The sequence below is a fragment of the Nannobrachium achirus genome (assembly GCF_963921795.1).
Source record: "Nannobrachium achirus genome assembly, chromosome: 21".
Classification (NCBI taxonomy): Eukaryota; Metazoa; Chordata; class Actinopteri; order Myctophiformes; family Myctophidae; genus Nannobrachium; species Nannobrachium achirus.
In genome coordinates, this window is record NC_137828.1 from 9,892,361 (window position 1) to 9,911,846 (window position 19,486).

Sequence of the window (19,486 nt, forward strand, 5' to 3'; positions counted from 1 at the left end):
AGTTCCTCTTTCTACTGCATATAAGCCCATATGGCTCAGCCCCCTGCTTCACATCAACCCGGTCTGGAGCTGAAGGTTTTAGTCTGGTTCTGTGTCTGTTCACACACCAGCCTGGTCTCTGTCTGTGCAGCTTCAGTTTGGTTCTCCTCAGCAGTGAAGAAGATGTCCACTCCTTTCTCCTTCATGCCATCCATTTGTCTGCTCGTGTTGGTCGTCATGTGGTTTTCTGCATCCAACGGTATGTTGCGTGTGTGTGTGTGTGTGTGTGTGTGTGTGTGTGTGTGTGTGTGTGTGTGTGTGCGTGCGCGCGCGTGCGTGCGTGCGTGCGTGCGTGCGTGCGTGTATTTGTTTGTGTTTGTGTGAGTGTGTTGTTTGGGCTGTCCTCCTACATGGTACATACATTCATGCAGTCTTTTCGTGTTGGTGATGTTCAGAACATCTACAGGAAATGTCTACAGGCTATTTTAGAATTGCATGGTAGAAATGAGTTATATCTAGAGGTTACAAGAGATGATGTGCAAGTTATCTTTCACTCAGCATGCACATAAAAGGACGGATCAAACTAAGACCAAATCGACCGATTACTCAGTTATTCGACTATGGTGGCATGGGACAGTCCTAGTGTGTGTATAGCATACTGTATGTCTGTGTGCATGCCTGTGTGTGATGGTTTGGTTTGAATCAATTATCTCATTTGTGATCTTGTCTGCATCTACTGTGTGTGTGTGTGTGTGTGTGTGTGTGTGTGTGTGTGTGTGTGTGTGTGTGTGTGTGTGTGTGTGTGTGTGTGTGTGTGTGTGTTTTACATGATGTGATTGCATTGTTTTGCATATTAAGCAATAAGGACATCCACACATTTACAAAAGAATACGTTTATAAACATTTAGTTTGATAGTTCTGTTCTTGTCAAATCATTAATTAATTTGTGACTGTACAATTGTACAAATGTAACCACCTGGACCCTTGTGGGTCCATTTATACATTGTTAATGGGAGTTCATTTGGTAATGTTAATCCATGCTTTTATTATGTATTGGCACAGCATAATATAATGTGTGTGTGTGTGTGTGTGTGTGTGTGTGTGCGTGCGTGTGCGTGTGCGTGTGCGTGTGCGTGTGCGTGTGCGTGTGCGCGTGTGCGTGTGCGTGTGCGCGTGCGCGTGTGTGTGTGTGTGTGTGTGTGCGTGCGTGCGTGCGTGCGTGTGTGCGTGTTTACAGTGCACTCCCAGGGCCAGCGATCTCCGTCATGTTGTCGCTTCGCCTCCAAACGAAAGATACCGCTAAGCGACACGGTGGAATGCTACGAACAGACAGACTTCTGCCGCATTCACGCGTACATGTAAGAATAACATAACTTTATTTATATTGCACATGTTTGGGACGGGTGGCCATATTTTCAAATACCCAAACCCAAAGTTCATATTTTAGATTGTAATTAAATAATATAAAAGATGAGTGTTCAAATTGTTTCATTTACTACTTTCTATTGTTTTAGAGATTCTTATTTCAGTGGCTAAATATATCATTTTACACAGAATAAGCCCATTCCCAAGATACAACACAACCTTTCATGGTTGGATGTGACTTATGGGGGCTAGAAGTGTTACTGGAAATAACAATAAAGAAACTGCTGGTTTATTGTGTCTAAAAAGACATATTTAGCCACTTGTACGCATGCATGCCCCCATGCCCCACATTTTAGCACGGTAAACACAATAAAACAATAGAACGAAGCAAATGAAAACATTTTAACACTCACTTTTTATTTTCTCTAATTACAATCTAAAAAAACAAAGTTGTCCTTTAAAGCTGCACTCTTCTACCCCGGATTTGAACACGGTTTCCTGTGCTATATTGCTGACATTTTTTACCATTGAGCTAATAGAGCCTATAACTGCTTGCTCAGGGGATAAATGAATGATAAAAAATAATCTTGACCATCAGATCAAAATTTGTGTCAGATCCTGTGTCTAGATGAGACATGACCTTTGAGACGATCTAAATGTCAGGGAGCAGGGAGACAAAATTACATTAAAAAAGGATGCTTTAAGCAAAAATAGCAGAACTACAAGCTCACAACGTGCCACATTGCCACTTGTTGGGTTTGTCGATCGGCTATTTTTTACATAAAATAAAGAAATAATAGAAATGCAATTATGTTTGTGTTTGGCATAAAACTAGTAACTGATCTTTGTGATGAACCCAACCTGATAAACACCTGAAAACAAGTATTATGTTAATTGTGGTGAAAATCGGGACAGCTTGGTAGTAAAGGTTGAAAAGCAGAACGTTTTACTGTTCCGTCTCCTGACACCATGCAGCTCCAATGCGTGAAAATCCCAGACAATCCGGGAAGTCTGGTGGTCACAATACATGTCATGTCATCTTTCTCTGTTGTCTGTGCTCTCTGTTGATCCGTACAGCTTTGTCACCAAGAGTGACCAGGGTGTCCAGAAGATCCTGTGTGTGGACGTGAACACCCCGCGCCTCAAGCAGACACTGGACAGACTGAAGAAGGTGAGAATCTCCTCCAAACTCGACAAAACGTTCAAGGCCAGTGGTTTTCAATGGCCAGTGGTTCTGGTTCTGGAGACCCCCAGGGGTCCTTGAAGGGGTCCAAGGGGGTCCCCAAGCTAATGCTAATGTATACCAAATTGGGGGTCCTGGAAATTCTAAAGTTTGACAGCCTGTGCTATAGACCAGGGCTTCGCAAGCGTTTCAATTCCAAGGACCCTCATATCACCCTCATGGCTTCACTTACAGTATTAGTAATTTCTTTAGCTAGTATTACAATTCACAATTAAGGCATTTCGCCAGAAAGTGACTTAAAATAGGCAAGGACAGCACAAGGTAATACATCAAATGCATAGGAATATTAATCTAGGATTGTAGGTAATCATCTGTCTAGCAGTAACGTGTGTATAAAGTCAGTTGGTAAGTACGATTTACGAGTGGATGCAGAGAGCTGGTCACAGTCTGTCATGATCTACAGCATGTGCGTGATCATTCAAGTTGAGACTGGTATTGACTGATACACAATTTGCCATGTTGTGCAGTAATATAGAGAAGATAAAAAAATATATAAAAATACTGGGTCACATGACACATTAACTCGACCAAAATGACAAATATTAATTTAATGCTTGTCGAATGGGGTGTGCGATTAAGTAGTGATTTCTTAGTCTTCTATCAACTGAGTCTTTCATTATTTTCTCACTATTTAATTAGTGGCTTAACGACTCATTATTAACATTTTCTAAGATGTGTTTCCTCCTCTCCTCCATCTACAGAGAGGTGTGTCTTGTTCTCCTCTGTTTGGAATGCTTGACAAGAAGACCAACAACACACGATGACTGATGACTGATGGCTGTGCAACAATAGCAGCTAATCTAAACATGGTCAACACTGTCTATTTATTATTTCATATTTATTTATAAGATTTCTTATTTTGTATTTGTATTGTATTTTATAAGATACAATATAATGCTGTAATATAGAAGTTATTTTTTAAATTGAGTTTGTATGTTTTTTTTATAGGGATTATTTTATTTTTTCTATACATGTAGTTGTCTTATTGATCTTATTGTGAAATGTAACTCATGAATACCTATGACAATTAGTATGTGAATACATCTCTGCAAGGCCCAGCGTTGCTGTTTGGCAACATTTTTTAAATATATTTTTTTAATGTTATGCTATAATTAGTTTTCCTGTTCTTTTTTCACATTAACATCACCATTAAATCCTATAGTTTAGTATTACAATGCCATTGGCCACGATATTTGCATGTAAAATACCCCCCACAGAGAATGACATTCACACCTCCCAGAGAAGTTGAAATTCCAGTGTCTGGACGAACAACATTCACTTTTTAACTGAAGCTATTCCTCACTAAAACATAAGTAAAATGCCTGTAATATTTTTTTCGTGATCATTATAATGTCTAGAACACGTGCATGTTAATATTGTGAAAAATATCCCCAAAATGCAAATTAGAGCATGATTTATCATTTATGATTTATGGCTATAAAACCTTACAAAAACATTATAAATGTTTTAACATTACATTTTCCTGTGATTAGGACTCCTACAACACCATCTGATTTTTTAAAAACATTTTTGGCCAGTAGAAATTAATTCGGGTCTTGCAGGGTTAATAATACAGTTGGGCTTCTATGGGAGTCGCTGGTGGCTCAGACGGTCGATGCATGAAACCCTGGTTGCCCATGAATCTTACTGCATGCTCACTCATGCATACTACTGCCAATGTCATTGTCTAAAACAATGAGATCTTTACTACTAATACACATAAGATGTGGTTTATATACCTCTTAAACACTCACTATTCAATTCAATCTTTGAATCTTTAATTCAATTGAATCTTTTCAATATTGCAGACCCAAGGGAGATCCGTATCACAATACAAACGCAATATAATAAAAATAATGAAAAAACTGAAAAGGAAATAGGCTACAATAAAAAGACTTCCACCGTGTTCAGTTTTGAACATACAGAAAGGTGCGCCGATGGTTTCATTGACTAGAGGAGAATCTGACAGAACGACGTAATGTATTATGACATCAATATTGTCATTTACTGACTGAAATTCTCGACACATAAAGCATAGCAGGTGGGCAGCCTCATACAGTCATTATAGGCCACTGTGAGAGTGTGAGTCGTCTATGATACTTAGCTAAATACTTAGTTGACCATGTTCTCGCAGTTTTCCCCCTCTATACACCAAAGCTCTTTGTCGAGAATAGCCGATCTACAAACTCACAATGCGTTGCAACGCGACATGCTGTGACTTTGCAGATCAGCTATTTCCAGTGAATGTCTCCCTCCCAGAGTATAGGGATGCTATAGGGTTCATGTGGAGTGGTTAAATCCCTGTCTGTTGGATGTTGTTGCACTGACATCATCACTTTGTTTTTCCTGTCTTCTTTGAATCTGTCGTTCATTGAACAGGTCTCCTTTGAAAAATAACAAAATGTGAATTGTTTGATGAATAAAAGTAATATAAAATGATAATAATTACTAATGTTTTTTTTCATTTGTGTGTGCGTGCACAGTGTGCAGCCCAAACTGCTAAATAAGTAAGTGCTCGCTTCCATCGAGCCCACAATAAATTATGACAATATCATACGTGTGCTCGCCTTTCAGGCGAGCCCACAAATATGAACCCTTGTTGTAAAACAAACAAAGTTATCCTTTAAAAAGGGTTATTAGGTTTTGTGAAGTGTACTGTAAATAGTAAGTGGAAACAATGAAAGGTCATCATAAATAGTAAGCATATATAGTTTTGGGGATTTTCTCGTGTGCACGTGTGTCTGTCTCTCTCTGTTCATTCATCATGTGTGTCAGTCTACTGCTATTCATGGCACACACACACACACACACACACACACACACACACACACACACACACACACACACACACACACACACACACACACACACACACACACACACACACACACACACACACACACACACACACACACACACACACACACACACACACACACACACACACACACACACACACACACACACACTCTTAAAGAGGAAGTTTCTTTAGGCTGCGGGGGAGAGGGGATGGGGGTGATTACTGACTCAAACAAGCTAACAATAACATTATCTGTGTGTGTGTGTGTGTGTGTGTGTGGTTCAAGGAGTAGTTCACCCCCAAAATGTCTTTTTTTCTATTGATTACTCATGCCATGGAGAGTAGAGTTCAATAATATTTTTTTGGTTTTTGTCACATTTCTAAGACAAAAATTTGATTCGAGTAAATTTACCCCCATTGATTCAGGGGTCTGGAACCCGCGCTATAGAGAGAGATTTCTCTCTATAGCGCGCAATGAGGGCCTCTACAACTCTTTTTCCCCGGCTGAATCAGGGGCCCAGCACGTTCCTGGTGTGTGTACAAGACCTGGCCCCATGAAGTGAACGGCAGTGACACGACTCTCTCCATACAAGTGATACAACAAACGCTCTGGAGTTGACAAATCGTGACAAAATTGTGGCTAGTATGAAATAACAAAAGATGGATACAGTACAACCGATTTCTCTCATAATCATTTTTATTTTTGGTCTTTCTTTAGAATACAAAACAAGAACCAAAAAAAGAAGAAAGGAAAAAAAAACACAAATATAACATTTATTTAAAAAAACAATTATTTAAGTGACATGACTGAGGCAACACAGAAAAGCAAATTGTGAAACTATAACATTGGTAAGTCTGGCTGGGACCTTGAGGTAAAAACTGCTAAAAGAAAAGAAGTAAAAGCTAAATGGTTCTAATACACATTTAGTGCCCATTCTTAAGCAATGCCAGTCAGTCACACGTGTGTAAAAAAAAAAAAAAAAAAAATACAAAGAAATCCTTAAGTTTTCCTAACAGTTCAAATGTTAGCTTTGACTTTATTCTGTAGTGCTTAAGAATTAAATAAGAACATTTGTGTATCAGTGTATGGCACACCGTTTTGAATGACCTCAGTTTTAACCTATTTCACGCACACACGCACGCACGCACGCACGCACACACGCACACACGTGCACACACACACACACACACACACACACACACACACACACACACACACACACACACACACACACACACACAATACTGCCCTCTCACTGAGTGGAGGACTGTCTCTCTTAGCTTCAGTCAGATAATCAAGCCATTATATTATATGTGTGTACATTTCTTTTAAACAGCTTTCTTGACTCATTCCACCTCCAGAATCGATGGCTAAAAGGAGATGACACATGTTTACTGACTATATCGCCTGAAAGTGCTTGGCTAAGGAAACGGTAAGCCCTGAGGGACTGTTTGGAACAGCCCCTCAATGCAACAGGGCAGAAATACAATAGAATGATTACGTGTTGGTAATGGATGCTATAGTCAGAGGCACAAATTAGGAGTGGGGGGACTTTGTCCCCTCGCTCCGAATTTACAAAAGAAAAAGCCCGACAAAAAGCATACTGTACATGGCACCACTCAAGAAGAAAAATAAATGTTGTCACTTACCAAAAGAGAAAGCCGTGAAAACAGTAGTTTGGAGGAAACTTTTCTCATTATTTCTGTTTCACATTTCAGACATGGCCATTGGTGAGTCAGCATTTGCAGATTATTATGTTGCTCCTTTTCTTTTATTATTTTTAGTTCCTTGGGAGCAGGTAGATTGAGCTAGCATTATCTCATATATTTCTATGTACATGCATTCACCTCAATATGGTTTCCCAAAAATAAAAAGACCTAACCAAACTCCCTTTTATCACTTAATAAACCAGCAATATAAAAAACGAAAACACAAATGTTGAGTCTTTGCCATTTGATGCCAGTTATGCGGTTGTGTATGGAGTGCTTGGATGGGGAGGAGGAGTAGCCTTATTTCATTAATGGGGGGGCCGTGAGTCGAGCAATTTCAACCCTCCTCTTGTTCCAAAAACCTGGCCTCTTTCCACCTGGTTGGTCTTCAGATTCACATTATGCTGGAAGGAAGTGCAACCAGAGGCAGACACTGGCAGGGCAGGTCGACGCCAAGTGTAAAACAAATGAAAACAGAAAACAAAGCACCGGACCGTAGTGTGAATGCATGTCTACCGTCTTCTGACCTGTGAAGAGAGAAAGGGATTCACCATTAGAATGATTCACAGCAACCTTATTTAACTCACCCACTGCCATATGACTAGATTTAGATGCTGTACAATCTGCCAGTGACGCGTGATTATGGATCCCACTGGGAAAGATGGATAACCACGCCCCGGACTCATTTTTGAAGCTTGTGATTGGCTGAACCGGACGTAGGGAATGCTCCGTTGTAGTCACTTGGACCGCGCAAGGTGCACCAAAACCCAATTATCATTGCGTTTATCGTGCGCATAAATAGAACGATTGCTTGCATTCACCACAGCTTCGTAACTCGTAGCTCTTCGCGCCCGAGCGCAGCTGGCCTTCGCGCCGCTTGCAATGTCGTGGACAATAACTGAAAACGAGCGCTCTATGCCGTTTCCATCCATCTTTACCAGTGGGATCCATAATCAGGCGCCAGTGACGGGTTTGATGACCATTCAATTAATTAGACTAGAAGCTCGGCCGCGAGCGTCTAGTCGGCGCCCTGGCCAACTCGGGAACAATGTAAATAGGGGATGAATGCCCCGCCCTTTAATGCAAACCCCATTATACCTTTTATGCCCATATATGGAGATCTCTGTATCTGCCCATATGCCCATATATGGAGATCTCAGTCTGTGTCCCTTTTATGCCCATATATCTGCGTCCATTTTATGCCCATATGCCCATATATGGAGATCTCTGTATCTGCCCATATGCCCATATATGGAGATCTCTGTATCAGTCTGTGTCCCTTTTATGCCCATATACGGAGATATCTGTCTATCTGTCTATATATGCCCATATATGGAGATCTCTGTATCTGCCCATATGCTAGGCCCCTGTATCTGCCCATATATGGAGATCTCTGTATCAGTCTGTGTCCCTTTTATGCCTATATACGGAGATATCTGTCTATATATGCCCGTCTGTGTCCCTTTTCTATATATGCCCATATATGGAGATTCCCTTTTATGCCCATATATCTGTCTGTGTCCCCTTTACGATATCTGTCGGGTCGAGGCTAGGCCCCTGTATCTGCCCATGCCCATATATGGAGTTCTCAGTCTTATGCCCATATGGAGATCTCTGTATCTGCCCATATGCCCATATATGGAGTTCTCAGTCTTATGCCCATATACGGAGATATCTGTCGGGGTGGAGGCAAGGCCCGGCACTGCAGTGATGTCACAATGACTCAGCGCTTGCGCCCGACACTGCAGTGATGTCACAATGAGTCATTGCTTGCGTCGATTTTGCGCCGATTTCCGCATAAGGAGATTCCGAACGTTTCGCGCCGGTTAGGGAAAACCGCGCGTCGGGTCGGGTCGAGGCCCGGCACTGCACTCCGTGCCGCGGCGGGGAACGCGCGTGCCGAATCTGAAGCCGGTGGGACGAACGGTTCTTGAGATACGCGGATTACAGACACACAGACAGACAGACAGACACGCAGAGACTTCTCGCATTTATAGATAGATTAACAGTCCAACTTTGATCGCTGCTCCGCGGTTTCCGATTTCGCTTTATAAAAAGCACTTCCGGTCTGGGACCGGAAACGGATCCTTTTCCGTATCTGGGAGGGCGGGACTAAGCGTTCCTCAAAGACCGCATCCGGTTTTCATTCGTTTACAGAGAAAACATGGACGCTAGTAGCTCCGTTTGCCGTGCACACACGCGATACACGATCCGTGGAGCGGCGTGCATGATCTACACCGCACGCGCGCTGCGTAAAAGGTAAGAAAACTTGGGCAGTGAAGCGGAAAAGACGATTTTTAATCGTCGCAGCCAATGAGTTTAACATTGCTACCGGTGGGAAAAGTAAGCACTCACCCTGCCCGGTGTTCACCACTGCGGAGGCACGTAACTGTAGGTGGGTGTGCCAGTGGGGCGATATGTGGGCATCGTGGCCGGGTGAGGGGCAACAGGAGCTGGTGAATGAGTCGTCAACAAAGTTCCTGAGAGAGAATAGTAAAGACACTTTAGCCCCTTTTCGACTGCAGTTTTAGCACCACACCACACCACACCGCACCGCACCACATAAAAATATCTACATTTTCCATTACAAAAAAGTACCCCTATCGGTAAGAAACAAATTTACCCTTTTAACTGTGATAATAATACAATATAAATTTGTATTACAACTATCCTAATTATAATGCACTGTAATGGATTATAACTGTGATTATAATACATTATAAAGTATTATGTATTACTATGATAATTAAAATACACTATCATAGATTATAATAGTGGTTATAACACAATAGAATCTATTATCCTGTATTACAACTATATCCTGGTGGTCTAAATGAAAAGTCAGTGAGTGATCAGTCATTATTAAGTGTTTGGCCCTGTTTGGCCTAGCTCAGACCCACTCTAGAGTGGATACTTTTTAGTACCCTGTTTACCACTTTCACACCACTCTACCCAGGTTCTTGTAGTGGAAAACCTGGCACAAGTGGGCGGTGTGGTGTGGAGTGGAGTTGGGCCAGTGGAAAATGGGCTATACAGTGCGAACATTAAAGAGGAAACGCTGTACCTTGCAATATTGGCACTGGTTGTGAAACACTGGTTCTCAAGAGTCAAGGGTCTAATTCAGGGGTCTTCAACAGAGAGTCTGGGACCCCCTAGGGGTCCTCAGAGTTACAACAGGGGGGGCCTCCAAATCTATGTGTGATAGGATCATCATTTAAATGAACAACCTGAACCCACACATCCCTATTTTGAGGAGAACCTTAGCCAAAAATAGCAGATCTACAAGCTCAACCAGGCGTTGAGAGCTTGTAGATCGGCTATTTTTGGCAAATAGGTTTGGTGTAGAGTTTTAAAAAAAAAGCAGAGCAGACCAAGAACAAAGTGAAAGGTAAAATGTACGAAGTAGACGATCAACGATTTAAGTGGCTAATTGTCTGAAAAAGAGAAAAACACATTAACACAAATCAAACAAGTCGGTGAAAATCTGCAACACAATTTTACACAATATGTAGTGGGGGGTCCCTGCTTTATCTCCCTCTTAGCTAAGGGGTCCTTGACCTGAAAAACGATGAAGACCCCAGGTCTAAACCGTCCTCACCGGCTGACATGGCCATGGTGGTCCCGGCTACCATCCCCATGGTGACGCCATTGTGACGGGGCTGGTGGTGCATGTGGTGTGGGGCATACATGGCCGTGGCGGGCATCCCGTTGGGCTGCACCACCGTCGTGTGGTGGATGACGTGGGGCGGCGCGGCGTACATCGGCTGTGTGAAGTAAGCACCTTGTTGATGCGAGGGTAGGAAGGCCTGAATGAACAGAGGTGGTGGGACAGATCATCACATAGGCCCGTCACAATTATTACAATAACCTACCTAACCTAATTTCCCCGGTTTTGACGTAGCCAGTGGAAGGAACACGTTATTCCAACCAGTTCCTTTCCCCTCCATCAGGCGCCCCGGCTGGCCAGGGGGAGGATTATAGAGACCAGGATTACTGCATGTTTTTGTAAGGGTATCTATGCTAGGAGACAAGGGAGAACATGCAAACTCCACACAGAAAGGCCCTTTTGCCAACCCCACCTAGGGTGTGGGCGCTGATGACGTGGAGGAGGGAACACGCCCCCAGCGCCCACAGTGTCCCCCGGCGGGAATCGAACCCAGGACCTTCTAGCTGTGAGGCGACAGTGCTACCAACTGCGCACCCAATTTGTTTGTATTAATCGTTTCCATGTTGAAAATGTTTTACGCATTTTCCATTAGCCGATCTATCACAAATGTGACGTGATTCATGTGTTCCAATATTAAATTGCAAAAAAAACACAATTAAAGGAGTAGATCATCCCCAAAATGTAATTTCTTCTATTGATTACTCATGCCATGGAGACTTGAGTTCAATCATATTTATTGTTTTTTGTTGCATTCCTAAGACAAAAATGTGATTACAATAAATGTACCCCCATTGAATCCGGAATCAATGGGGATAAATTTACTATAATGATTTTTTTGTCTTATGAATGCGACAAATACAAAAAAAAATATTATTGAACTCAAGTCTCTATGGCATGTGTAATCAATAGGAAAAAAAAACATTTTGGGGGTGAACTACTCCTTTAAATCGTTAATCACAATTTATTAGCCCTAGTCGTCATTAAGACTGGACGGGAGGGGGGAAATAAAAGGCATTCAACAGTGATGCCTTACAAAGTGGGGTCCTGGGTCCTTGAGGGAGTTCCAGGGGGTCCCCAGATAAATGATAGTTAGGAACCAAATAGAACTTTATGGGTCGGTTAGGGTGAACAAATGGAACCAAATGGACCTGTTCCATTTGTACTCTAGTATTTTAACATTTAATATAAATTGGGGTCCCAGTGATATAAATATAATTAAATGGGTGTCTGTAGCCTAGTGTATTTAGAAATCCTAGTTCTAAGTTCAAACATTAGCCAAATTGTAAAATAAATATAAGAAATAGGCAAACATTTTGAAAATAGCCGATCTACAAGCTCACAGCGCTCGAAAACATTGGAGGCTATTGAGGACTCTTTTCTGGGACCCATTTGAATGACCACCTGTGGGTCCCGGGACCCATTACATTGAAAACCTAGTAACATCACTGTTCAAGCATCACTCAGTGGGTTCTGTGTGCTTACACTGACCTGGGCGTAGGGATTCTGTTGGGGGAAGGCGCTCCGCATGGGGTAGACGGTTTGGTAGGGGTTAGGTGCTGAGGAGTATGGAGGGATGTTCCCTGTGCTGGGAGAGCAGGACATTTTGAAGGGAGTGCCTGGAGCATAGCCTGGGTGAGGGGGGAGAGGGACACTTCAAGTTAGTGCTGCAGATATCAAATACTTTATACCAGTGGCAGGGGTTGACACTAAGGTCTCAGAGGCACTTGCCCATCGGGCAGGTCAAATGTCATACCTCAATACCTCCAAATCCAAATACCAAATACTTTAGCTATGATTGATTGAATATGTCTATGGTTTCACACTTGTCATTTTATATTTTTAAATGTAGCAACAGTAATAACAGCACATCATAGGTAAACAGTGCTCTTATTTTACATTCCACAGACCAGAAGACACAGCGCACTGGCCACGTTCAGGTGTTTAGACAGATATCTCGTGTTGTGTTTATAGACATTTGTGTCCCCTCTCAAATGAGCACTTGCCCTGTCGGGCAAGCTGAAAGCGAACTTCACCTGCCCTGACGTTTTATTTACCTGCCGGGGGCAGGTGGGCAAGCCTTAGTGTCAATGCCTGAGTGGTTCCCAAACCTTTCAGGTCGAGACCCAAAAGAGAGATTAGACGCGTTGCCTTGGATCCAAACTTGTGAAAACAGCAGATCTACTGTAAGCTAGCTCACAACGCGTAGCCACAATTTTCACAACTCAATTTTCACAACTGTTGTTTTCTAATTTATGGAATTTCTTTGATTTTATTCATATCTATTCATGAAATGACTTGCAACATACTTTTGAAAAGTATTTTGTATTCATGAAAACTGAAAAATAAATAGCTATTCATTCACTCACGGCCCATTAAAGTTGGTCCATGACCCACAACTGGGTCCCAACCAGCTTTTGGGGAAACAGTGCTGTAGTGAAGGCCAGGGGTTTCCAAACTTTTTTGTCTCAGGGCACCCCATGAATATTTTTTTAATCCGAGGCACCCCTACATTATAATTTTCACTCTCAGCACCTTATATTTATAGCATATCGTCGTTGTTGGGTGGAAACCTTGTATGTCCAAAACTGTTTTGTATTCATCATCTATAAAATGTACTAGTGAAAACAGGAGATCTACAAGCACACAACGCCTCGCGATGCGAGGCGCTGTGTGCTTGTCGTTGTGTGCTTGTAGATCGGCTGTTTTCACTAGTTTTGTGCGACAGTGACGATATTTTAGTGATTATGTTGCGAGGAAAACGTTGAGATAATAGCCATTTTGGTTAGAACTGACTGAAAATAACTTTGTACTTCAAGTTTAAAATGATACTAAATATTTTTTCAAGTGTCCAAATGAATTCCAAATACTATCAAATGATCTCGCGGCACCCCTGGACTGCCGTCGCGGCACCCCAGGGTGCCCCGTCACCCACTTTGAAAACCCCTGGTATAGGCTATACAGCATCAGCTCACGCCTCACTCCAACAGGCCTCATGTGTGGAGGAATCCTCAACCACAATTAATTGTTAAGCCAGTGTCCCTCTTCGGGGGCAGAGCTTGTTTGTCTGACACTATCACTCTCTCACTTCTATGCAAAGCAAAAGAATGGGGACTTTTATCATTATTCTGTGCTCCATAGAGTTAGTAATACCGTGGCACAACGTCGGACTACACTCCACAAGACAGCCTTTCCAACAAACCCCTAGGGATGAAAGAGTAGCTTCCTATCGTTCTCCCAATAACACACGCACAGTTCATTAATGGTCTTGCTCAGCAGAAGGTTGGGCAAAACATATTGCAAATTAACTGCTGCTTCTAGGGCTACAAGCGAACGTTCGTTCGTTACGTTGGCAATCGAAGTTCGAAATTAATGGGTTCAGGTTTTTTTTTCTTTTTTTTTTCTTCATTTTTTTTACACGAAAAATAATTATCAGAATGTGATAGGCATATTCAGAATATCACAGTAGTAGAGATAGCCAAATACGAAATAGCTGGGCAGAGACAGACTTGTGTGTGCTCTGAACAGCGAACAACCATCCACGCACCCAAAGATCAAACAGCCTTTCTCCTAAGCATGAGCAAAGATGGATTTCATTGCAACCCCTAAAGGATCTATAATGCGATTTCTGGGGTTGTTACATCGAGACCAGTTCAGCCCGAACGCGACGCACTCCGACGCAGTCACCAAGTCTAATCATCATCCGTGCAACTCCGCTATACATTGAGCCTGTTCGTCAACAAACGGCGCAACATTTTCTCCGATTGGGTTGGATTTTCCAAGTGCTAGCCTAGGTGTTAATGCGGTCACGCATCAACGCGTTTTCAATGGATAAAACAGCGCATTTAAAACATTTCCTACACTGTTTTAGCTGGTTTAAGGTACATTACGTTCGATGGTTCGATGGTCCGATTGTTTGTTTTTTATTCAATCGAACGAACCATCGAAGGTTCGATGGTCCGTTCGGAAAATCCACCCCGAAGTTCGAATCCCTAAAACAGGGCTAGATTACAGCCCTAGCTGCTTCATGCATTTTGTGTATTGTGCAGTATCATATGACGTCATGACGTCAAGGAACAGCAACGATAATATATTGAAAATATTTTAAACGTGGATGACAGCAGACCAGACATTAAACGAGTACAGAGAGGGGTTTTGTGCTTACTTGTAGGGTAGGCTGGGTTGGCACCTGGGTACATGTTGGAGGGGTATGCTGGCACAAAGCCCATAGGGAACCCTGAGTCCAGGAAGAAATATTACAATGATTATCACAACCATTTCAAGTCACCTCGTTGTTCGAAAAGAGAAACGATTAGACACGGAATCACACGCACACACACACACACACACACACACACACACACACACACACACACACACACTACCTGGGTAAAGTGTACCCTTTTGGTTGGCATATGGGACCCCTGTTGGTGCAGGGCTGTAGACAGGATTCATAATGGTGGCTTACTCCAGCTGCAATTACAACAATAACACAAGAGAACAGAACAGATTGAATATTTTATTAGATTTATTGAGGTTATTGTTGTCTAAATATCAAGAAATCTTGTACTGCACAGGCATTGACACTAAGGCTTGCCCACCTGCCCCCAGGTAAATAAAACCTTCGGGCAGGTGAAGTTTGCTTTCAGGTTGCCCGACCGGGCAAGTGCTAATTTGAACCGTCTATAAACACAACAAGACTAAACTAAACACCTGAACGTGGCCAGCGTGCTCGGTCTTCTGGTCTGTGGAATGTAACATAAGAGCACTGATTACCTATAATGTGCTGTTTTTACTGTTGCTACACTTAAAAATGTAAACCATAAACAGCATATTCAATCATAGCTATGTAGGTATTTGGATTTGTAAGAGTATGACATGTTTATCGCACAGCCCCAGAAAGTAAAGAAATACGTGTTAAATTGAGCGGTAATTCAAATCTTACCTATCATTTTATAGTGGCCGATTTACTTTTTGGGCAAGTAGGCATGACCTTTGGGCAAGTAGAACATGACCTGTACTTGCCCAACGGGCAAGAGCCTCTGAGACCTTAGTGTCAACCCCTGCTGCATGCTAAATTTAAATTCTGATAAATGAGCAGCTGCTGCAAATGAACTGTTTTTCTATTAGACTTGGGACCTCTACTCTACCACAGCTGGTTTTATTTTCTTCCAGATCCTCTACTACTGCTGATGACAGTGCTGTCAAACAAGTATATGAAGCTATCTATGAAATCTATGAAGGTATAATCTGCTATGTTTCTTAGAATATATAGTTGGAGGCAGGGCAGGAATTTCGGGGAGGCCATGAAGGCGATGGCCGTCGTTGCCCCTCAAGTTTGGCCTTGTGCCCCTCCAAAAAATGGCATGACCTGAGGCCACAGTGGCCTTAATGCCCCAGCTTAGTGTACCACTTTCTCCTCTGTCTCTGTCTTGTCAATATGCAGACACCAGTGTCTCTTTCTTGTCATGTCTTTTGTTGAGTTCCCATCTTTTTGGATCAGATTGTCTATACCATAATTTATTTATTTCACTGCAGAGAGTCTACATATTACATTTAAAATCATCCTTAACCCTTAAATTCAATTAATTCAATGAACCAAAATCATTTAATTTGATGGCCTTCCTGCCCTTGCATTTGGCTTTTGTGCTCTCAAAAAATGGACAACACCAAAGGCCAAGTGGCCTTGCCCCTATAATGACGAAATTTGCAGGCCTGGTTGGAGGTCCCTGCTTCATCTCTCTCTCAGCTAGGGGGGTCCTTGGCCTGAAAAACATTGAAGACCCCCTGGTATAAATCATTTCTGGACTAACGGCAGCCAAGCCATTAGCCAAGGCTAAGCTAAGCTGTTTTTTTTAAGCTGTCTTGTCAGTTATGATGTCATGTTAGTGCATTCCTATTGCATACATACATATGTAAATATGCCACACGATAAGCAATAAAGTAGCCTACTGCGAGTGACGTGCGGTGCGTGACATTGATGGGGACACCACGCACTGTCAACAGACAGGCCGCAGGGTGGCAAGAGCATCCCATGGCTACGAGGAACGCTCCGCTGTGATTGACTGTTGGTTGTCATGACAACTGCTGATCTGGCTTACATTATATACCCTGTGTATTTGGATATAACGATCACAAATAGGTTCCTAAAACCTAGTTAACAGTGAAGTTAAAGTTGTACTATGTAACTTTTTTTTATAAAACAAATCTTAAAATTCTCCTAACTATTAAAACACAAAAGTTTTAGAAGATCCGCGCCGTGAATTTCAGCCTGTAAAGCCGTCTCTATATGTAAACTGAGATCCTTGCCGGGGACCGGTTCTCGCGCGAAAATTGCGTCATCACACTACCGGCCAATCACAGCGAGGGTTATACAACTGCCGGCCAATCACATCGCATCTTGAAGTGGGGTCGCCATTTTGTTGTCGCCGGTTTGTACCATCCAGTCTCTAGGTAATTTCGCCTACCAGGCAGGGTGAAGGAGTGTATCTCTGGAATTACTGAACGCACAGGAACAAGGGACCCCTCCAAAGATAGATCTCAGCGAGGTGGAGGCAGACGCGGGGGTCTGAAGGTACGAAAAACGGCCGAAAGACGCGGACGCGACCGCGGTTCGCTATAGGGCTAATGACCACCAGGTGAGCAACTTACACAGTATGGCTTTAATGTAGCTGCCTGTTCATGGATTTTTTTTAACAGGGAATAAACTAAAACAGTGGTTCTCAAAGTGGATTCCAGGGACTCTGTGGGTTCCTTGGGGGTCTAAATTGACCCATACAAGTCTGTAACTCTGACAGTGTACAAATGGCACTGGCCTAAAAAAAAAAAAAAAAAAAAACGCTTACTCTGTCTTGAGAAGAGGTTGATTGCTTATTTTTTCTCCTTTTTTAAAGGACAACTTTAGTTTTTTACAACAAGGGTTCATATTTTAGAAATTTGTAATTAAAGAATATAAAAGATTAGTATTAAAATAATTTTCTATTGTTTTAGAGATTCTTATTTCACTGGTTGGGGGCATGCCTACAAGTGGCTAAATATGTCATTTTACAAAGAATAAGCCCATTCCCAAGATACAACGCAACCTTTCATGGTTGGATGTGACGTATGGGGGCAACTGATGGCTTATTGTGTCTAAAAATACATATTTAGCCACTTGTACGCATGCCCCAATGCATACACAATACACATGCCCCACATTTTAACACGGTAAACACGATAAAACAATAGAACGAAGCAAATGAAAACATTTTAACACTCACTTTTTCTTTTCTCTAATTACAATCTAAAATATGAACCCTTGTTGTAAAAAAACAAAGTTGTCCTTTAGGGTTCAAGCCCTATTGTCCAAATTCTGAGAACATTTCGCCAAAAATAGCAGATTTACAACCTCGCAGCACGCCAGCGCGAGGCGTTGTTGTTGGGAGCTTCTAGATCGGCTATTTTCGGCAAAGAGGTTTGGAGGGGGGAAAAGAGGAGACTAAGTACAGAGTGAAAGGTCAAATACAATTGGACACCAGTAAGACTCCCTAATCGGGAGATAAGCGACCGTCAGGTCGCATACACAAACTTTAGAAGGCAATGGTAGCCAATCAGGAGGGAATATGGTAAACGGGACAGATCCATGTTGATGACATGACTGTATTGATACTGTGTACCGCTTTGCGTGGTTTTAGGGCAAAATCTGTAGGAGCAGTGTCCAAAAATGTGTTTTGCAAGAATCGGCCTCATGGTGGTGCTAGAAGAGGGCCATGTGAGAAATGAGGTTGGCAGCCAAGGAGTGTGTGTGCAAAGTTTGGCATGGATAGGGGCAACGGTGGCGGAGATATGAGTAGGGCAAAAGTGTGACGCGACGTGTGACAGACAGACTGACAGACAGACAGACAGACAGCTGGTGGAGGTTTTGATAGTAACTGCGACCTAACGGTTGCAATAAATCCAAAATACACTGATGATTGTGCTGTCAAATAATGACATTGATTGATTGATTGATTGAAGACGTTATTAGAAGTTTGCATAAAAAAAGGTACCGTTTCATGACGGTACAGTTCACTGGTACAAGGTCAACTAAAAGGAGATCCTAGAAAAGCACTTGGCTTATTATTCCACAGGAAACCATTGAAGTATCTCATGTAACATTGAATGACAGACGGATAGAACACAGTACTATGCAGTAGATATGGTCAGGGGAAAAAAAATAAACAAGATGGAATCTCTGAAAAGGTTATTATGGGGGGTCCCTGCTTCATCTCTTGCAGGTAGCCAATCAGAGTAGCGCCGACCCCCCGGGCTATGGGATGTATGAAATGTATGTAACCCATCATGCATAGGTTTTTTAGTCGCCTGAAAATAGTCGATCTACAAGCTCGCAAGCGACGCGCAGCGAGCTTGTAGATCTGCTATTTTCGCCCTCACCTCCCCCTGTTGTAGCTGCTGTTCTGTTCTGCTCTGTGCTGCTGCTGGCCTGCTGCTGCAATAACAAAAACACCGTCCACACGGCACACACAAAGGAAGACATCACACCTACCGTCCTGTCTGTCTTGCAGTCTGTCTGGAAGCAAAGTGTGCCGTTAGTTTAGTTACAGCTCCGCTGCCTGGTGTAAAACAAAAACAAAAAAAGAAACACCAAATGTTTGCTGGTGTTTGTGTTCTTCTTTTGCTCCTCCAGTCCAGTGTGGTAGTATGGATGGATGGATGCTGAAAACTGATTGCGTAGAGGTGGGACGTT

At 42.5% G+C, this 19,486-nt stretch overlaps 1 protein-coding gene across 1 annotated transcript; it reads right to left on the bottom strand.

Annotated features, from left to right (window-relative positions):
- Positions 1-6,227: 6,227 nt before the first annotated feature.
- On the bottom strand, positions 6,228-19,450 carry fam168b (family with sequence similarity 168 member B). Its single transcript, XM_080752142.1, has 7 exons — positions 19,286-19,450; positions 15,147-15,234; positions 14,927-14,998; positions 12,253-12,392; positions 10,696-10,903; positions 9,453-9,577; positions 6,228-7,624 (listed from the first exon to the last, which is right to left on the bottom strand). Exons 2-6 carry the CDS (start codon positions 15,214-15,216, stop codon positions 9,465-9,467), a joined length of 603 nt encoding a protein of 200 aa, XP_080608268.1. The 5' UTR covers positions 15,217-15,234; positions 19,286-19,450; the 3' UTR covers positions 6,228-7,624; positions 9,453-9,464.
- Between the last annotated feature and the right edge of the window lie 36 nt (positions 19,451-19,486).

Excerpts from the sequence above, each read along its gene's own strand:
- fam168b (XM_080752142.1), bottom strand. The coding sequence starts at position 15,216 with ATGAATCCTGTCTACAGCCCTGCACCAACAGGGGTCCCATATGCCAAC. Across the intron at positions 10,904-12,252 it reads AACAGAATCCCTACGCCCAG|GCCTTCCTACCCTCGCATCA; the intron begins GTCAGTGTAAGC and ends CTGTTCATTCAG. Across the intron at positions 9,578-10,695 it reads CACCATGGCCATGTCAGCCG|GAACTTTGTTGACGACTCAT; the intron begins GTGAGGACGGTT and ends ATTCTCTCTCAG.